Here is a 6,000-nt window from a genome sequence, read left to right as displayed (position 1 = left end):
GGACCTACTTGTGTTGGTAAACACACTGTTTGGCAAGCGTGTTGTGCCAACCAGCATCCATTTGCTCGAACAAATGCTTCGGTTCTGCAAGGACTTTGAGACGACGTACTACTGCTTGTTGTGTTCCACAGTTTTGAACGTCGTAAAGACAAGGGGAACATGCAGTGTCTGTGGGAAATCCTTTGACGTCACCAACAGGGAGAATGTAGCCATGTTCTTAAGTGCATCATTGAAGTCCCAGCTGAGAGCAGTGTTTGAAAGCATGACTGACTACAGCTTCCTGACGAGCAGGTACAGTAGGACGGATGGCAATCTCTCCGACATATACGATGGAACCTACTACAGAAACTTGCTGCAGGATTTCAGTTTTCTTGGGAATCCACTGAACATATCATTCACGTTTAACACAGATGGATGCCCTGTGTTCAAGAGCAAGCATTATTCGATATGGCCATTACAGTTGATCATCAACGAGCTGCCAATTTTTGAACGCTTTCGAAATGTGCTGCTTTGTGGTGTCTGGTTTGGAGAGCCGAGCGAGCGAGGGGAGCGAGCTGGTGGAAAGGAGAGCCGAAGATGGAAGTGTACCTAAAAAGTTTCGTTGAGCAGTGCAAGGCGCTTGCAAAACGTGGCTTCAAGTGGGTTCAGAATGGCACTGAAGTTGTGAGCAAGGCTTTTGCCATCTGCTGCAGTGTTGACTCGGCTGCAAGACTTCTTCTGCAGAACACGATAAAATTTAATGGATTTTATGGATGCCCTTGGTGCCTTCATCCTGGTGTGACTGTCAATGGGGAGGTCAGGTATCCAGTCAGAAGGAACGTTTATCAAGAAAGAGATTCAGCGGGAGCCGTGCAGATGATGTACCGTTCATCCGAAATGAACACAACCTGCTTTGGCCACAAAGGACCTTCAGTTCTAATGAATCTGCCCGGATTTGACGTCATTGAGTCATTTGTTCCTGATTATTTACATAGTGTCCTTCTAGGTGTAACGAGAACTCTGACTAAGCTTTGGTTCGACAGCAAGTATTCCAGCGAAGACTTCTACATTGGGGCACCCTCTGCTCTGAGCCTAATTGACAGAAGAATGGGGAAGATCAGGCCCCCGTCAACGACTGGACGCTTCCCCCGTGGTATCTCTGAAAGGAAGCTCTGGAAAGCCCAGGAATATCGCTCCTGGCTTCTGTATTATTCACTACCAGTATTGGGTGGCATATTACCCCGACGGTATTTCATGCACTTTTCATTGCTTGTGCGTGCAGTATTTCTTCTTTTGCAAGACACTGTGGAAGGAGCAGACCTGAATGTTGCACAAGACCTTCTGAGTGAGTTTGTTGTGAAGTACAACATGCTTTATGGCGACTACTGTATGGTGTTCAATGTGCACCTTCTTCCGCATTTGGCAAAGGATGTTGCTCGATGGGGACCCTTATGGACGCATTCAACATTTGTTTTTGAGTCGTTCAACGGAGTGCTTGTGAAGTTTGTTAAAGGAAACAGGGGGGTAGCAGAACAGGTGCTAGCAAAGGCAATGCTGAAACAAGCTGTGTTCTCCTATGTGCAATTAAGAGGATCATACGTACTACGATCCTACTTGAGCTTACTGAAAAACAAGAAAGTGGCATCATTTGCAGAGCATGTTTCTGGTGCTGTTCTGTTGGGCAGAGGGAGGGCATCCACGTGCACGTCAGCTGAGAGGAATTGCATTCGGTCAGCTCTTGGTAGATCGCCTGACAACTTCTTGTTTTTTCACAGAATGGTCTTTAACAGCACAATGTACCACAGCACTAGTTACAAGCTACCAAAGAGAACTAATGGCACTACAGTTGCCTTACATGATGGAGGATTCGGAGAAATTCAGTCCATCTTTGTGTATCGTGAAAATTCACATAAGGTTGCTGCTATTTTAATCCGTGAGTTTGTGCCATTCGAAGCTTCCTTTTTTCATGGTGGACACATCACAAAGGGGCAGTTTTCTTCGTTGAAGGTCGTTCCAGTGAGTGCAATATCTTGTAAGGTTATAAATGTGGTTATTGATGGTATCAGTTACGTATCTAACGTTGCAAATACTCATGAGATCAACTAGAAATTCTGGTTGAGCTGAAGTATGGCTCCAAATGGTTTGTGGCACTGGCATGTGGTTCATAGCCATTATTCAATTTATGCAGAGCATTGCACTAGTTACAAAGATGCTTAAAGTGACAGTCTCGCGGAAAACGCAACCATTGGATTCCCCGTGTTCAAAAATGGAATATTGGAAATTTCAGGATCAGAACGGTTCTTCAGAGTGGCACACCTTTGGTCCCTTTCACTGCCACGTCATTGCTCTTACAGAGCAGGGAACAGCTGTTGCTGCTTGGACCTAGGGTCCCCCATCGTTTTCTTCAGGTGCACAAAGGACGTCGCATTACTTTTTTTTTATTGCGTGTTAGCGCCGCGAAGCAACTCTGGCTATGAGCGGTGTACAGATGTGGACAGACGGAGAGAGGACAGCAGGAAGGAGTGGGGGACAGGGGGATTAGTGTGCGTCCTGGGCCGACTTCAGAGGGAACTGCCGACATTCGTCTGGAAAGTCTTCGGAAAACCCAGGGAAAACCTCAGACAGCACAGCCGGCGGTATGATTCGAACCCACCACCTCCCAGTCTACAGCACGACCATGGTTGCCACCAATGAGCGGACGCCTTAGCCCACTCGGCCATACAAAGGACGTCAAAGGTACAAAGGACGTCAATGGCTCAAAACTCCGTCGTAAATCTGCTCATGTCCTTACTTAACAAGAATCCCTGTGATGGATGCTGACCTGAGATGGTCGACGCTTGACTTTTGCCCCCAACAACAGGGAACAAGTCGGGAAGACTGTCCCTCTCGACTAGTCATCATCGTTGCCACAACCACTTATATCGTGACGTTTTGTGGAGAATAAGGCGCTTCTAACCTCAACATCCGTCGTCTGCTAGTGCGTGATTGTTCTACGCATTCACATACAAATGTCTGAACAATTGCTCCTCATCTCTGAAAGGAACGTTCATGATCATGTCCACACTGTGTTCGTAAGCGTAACTTTGGTTGAGTTTTGGAATCTACCTATCTGTACGAGACTGTCCCTTTAACGCCTGTCAGTCTGTGGCCAAGTATAATTGAATTGAGCACGACTATGGGATGTCACTTCAGAGGACTGCTGTCATAGCTGGGTGTCACTGTGTCCCACCAAGATCACGAGGAAGTCTTGCCCAATGCTGTCAACTAAGTTTGTACACGTAGAGTGTAAGCTTTAGTCCTACTGCTCAAGAGTGACGTGGTGAAGTAGTTGGTTGATGTATTTATTTGTGGCATTTGGTTTATATGTTGTGTTCCAATTTTGTGCATGTAGGATGCGAGAGCTGGAGTAGCAGAATTGTGAAACATGGATAATTAAAAAATCTGGCCAGACATGCATTGTTTGATTATCCAGAACTTTGCACCTTCATGATGAACACTAAACTCAAGCTTGAATTGCATTACCATGACTAATTTATAGTCAGCAAATTCAAATTCACTTGTAATCTTTATCAAAAATGATGCACCTCCTCTTTGTGCTGCACAGCTTTGTTCAGTTATGAGTTTTAAGCATTAGGGCAGCAAATATATACATACCCCACGAGTTCCTTCAGGAACCTGTAGGTATCTTAGTACGACCTGTGCCCCACTTTAACCCATGCATACCTACAGGTACCCACATACACCTGCTGTAGGGACTTGTAGGATGAGCCATAGGAACTTGTAGGTGTCTACAGGGCCTATGCCATCCCGCAACATCCTATAACAACCTGTAGGAAATTTCTGTAGGAATTTCTACCGGGCTTAGACGATGCCTTAATGTGCAGGTTAAGGGTTGGACACACATACATGACTCACGGGTTTTTGCTACGTGGGGAGGACCCACCTGAGTCCGTGCGCTGCAGAGAGCCCCTTTCTGTCCAACACATTCTAATTACATGCCCATTACACGAAAGTTATCGTCAGCGTCATTTCACTGAATTTTATGGTTACTCTTTACCTCTTCATCTAGCTCTTTTGCTGGTTGATGAGGCTATTGTTCCTTTTACTGGAGTACATAATTTTTTAAAGAACATTGGATATCTTAACAAACTGTGAATTTACAGTGAGCTCTTTTCTTACCCTTTCATTTTTTTTAAGCCACCACTAGCCAAGTTGTTTTAATATGAGCATTTCAATTTTTAACTGGGTTCATCACATTACCGTGTTGTTTGGCGCATTAATAGCCCTAGTAGCTTTTGCGCAAAAAAAAACAAAACAAATCATCATCACCACCATTCGCGGCTAGAGTGTCACTTTGAGGAACGAATGCCGGAGCGTGTTCCGTAAAGTTTTGTCCAGCACTGTACATTGTGTGTACAGCGTGTTCAATGTCCACTCGGTGGGTTATGATTACAATGTACATTGCCTCAACCCTTATTTTTGGATGTGTGGTGTCCATTCATTCTGTACCCACGCGTTCACGTAAAGCCATGTAATGGGGTCGGGTACCGCAATTCGGATGATGAATCACCACATGTAACCGTCGTCATGTATCTTCTTGCTGTGTAGTTGGATATGCAATAGAGGAATCACGCCGACGTCTCCACACTCCACTCTTTATTTTGCCACCTTGCAAGGCTCCCCTGGTTGCAAGCACAATATTGGTGCTAGGCTGTAAGCGCGTGTATTACATGGTGCATAGTGCGTACCACGGATGATGGCGTAACATGAATAACTGCGTAACATGGATAATGGGTGACACTGCTGTAGCTGTTGTAGTTGGTGGTGGTGCATGCCGATATGGTGTTTAAAGGGACTATCGCATCCGGGAACGTATGTATGATACTGACAGGGTAATGTTCCTCATCGCTTTAGAGTCCACTTTGCCAAATTTCTCTTCCGAAAACACCTTACATATTAAGTAAACGAGTTTTAAAGGTCCGCATTCCATCTGCAGCCAACACGATGATGACGTAAGCCAGGCGCACGAATGGGAGCGCAGCGCTGGCGATTGTCTCCGAGATCGTCTGCTTGGCGTTCGCATCGCACTATACTAAGTGAAAAGTCCTCGGTAAATACGCTGACTTTCGCTTACCAGTGTGAGTGCAGACGTAACCATGTCACGTGAAACTCGGCGTTACGCTCCTGGCTGTACGGACACGTTCAACGTTAACCAGAAACAACATTCCGCGAGCCGGTAACAGAGAAGACGCCGTCCCTAGCATTCCGCCTCGCCCGCCCGCCTGTCAGTCGGTTGCCAAGGCTACCAAGGTCCCTCCGGCCGCTCCGTGATTGGTATTCTCTATGTCAAAGGGCGCGCAGTGATTGGCCTCGTCCGCGTGGCGTTTCCAGAAAGGGAATCCAGGAATGCGTCGTCTGCTCTTGCCAAGTTTTATATCAAACTACACAGGAACGACGCTGCCAATTCGCGTCGGATTTTCGGCGTTATTATCAGTGATGAACGCGGAATGAAAAAGCACTACAGTTTCGGAATCGACCGGGACGGATGCGATAGTCCCTTTAAGATGCGTTGACTGGTCTTATCCTGTTTCTGTGAACGTCAGTGTTTCCTACGTGGATGGTTGTACCAGGTTCCCTGGGCCATAGAAACACTGAAGGAAGACCAGGACCGATCCCTGGTCCCATCGGTCCCGTTTCCTGCATTGAGGACACATGAACACGGGTGGAAAGGCCACCTTTGGCCTCTGGGGGTCTTCTGTCTTGTCTCCTGCAAGGCGGGCGTTCACCTGCGCACATATGGACAAGAATTTATGTCTTTCTTTCTCTCCTACGACACAAGATATGCGTGATGTTTTTCTTTATTCGATAGATATTCATTTAAACATTTTAGAGCGGAAGCTGTTAACAGGAAGGTTACTGGAGATCCCCGTGTCCGTGGAACAAAAACGGCTCGCCTCTCCGCGCTAGATAGGAGGAAAACAGAGAGTGAGAGGTGCGCGCGCAAGCGTGGAAAGGGAAGCG

General features: G+C 46.6%; 2 protein-coding genes across 2 annotated transcripts in view; one reads left to right on the top strand and one right to left on the bottom strand.

Annotated features, from left to right (window-relative positions):
• Positions 1 to 576: 576 nt before the first annotated feature.
• Positions 577 to 2,085, top strand: LOC135379646 (uncharacterized). Its single transcript, XM_064612472.1, has one exon. The coding sequence runs from the start codon at positions 577 to 579 to the stop codon at positions 2,083 to 2,085; it is 1,509 nt and encodes a 502-aa protein (XP_064468542.1).
• A 2,533-nt stretch (positions 2,086 to 4,618) lies between these two features.
• The window catches only part of LOC135378490 (sulfhydryl oxidase 1-like), a 157,867-nt gene continuing 156,485 nt past the window's right edge, over positions 4,619 to 6,000 (bottom strand). Inside the window, exon 11 of the mRNA XM_064611544.1 lies at positions 4,619 to 5,765. Within this exon, the coding sequence (XP_064467614.1) occupies positions 5,589 to 5,765 (177 nt within the window). The 3' untranslated portion in view covers positions 4,619 to 5,588. The remainder of the gene's footprint in view (positions 5,766 to 6,000) is intronic.

Source organism: Ornithodoros turicata, chromosome 1 (genome assembly GCF_037126465.1).
Source record: "Ornithodoros turicata isolate Travis chromosome 1, ASM3712646v1, whole genome shotgun sequence".
NCBI lineage: Eukaryota > Metazoa > Arthropoda > Arachnida > Ixodida > Argasidae > Ornithodoros > Ornithodoros turicata.
Note: the sequence above shows the minus strand (reverse complement) of the source record. Positions and strands in the feature narration are given on the sequence as shown.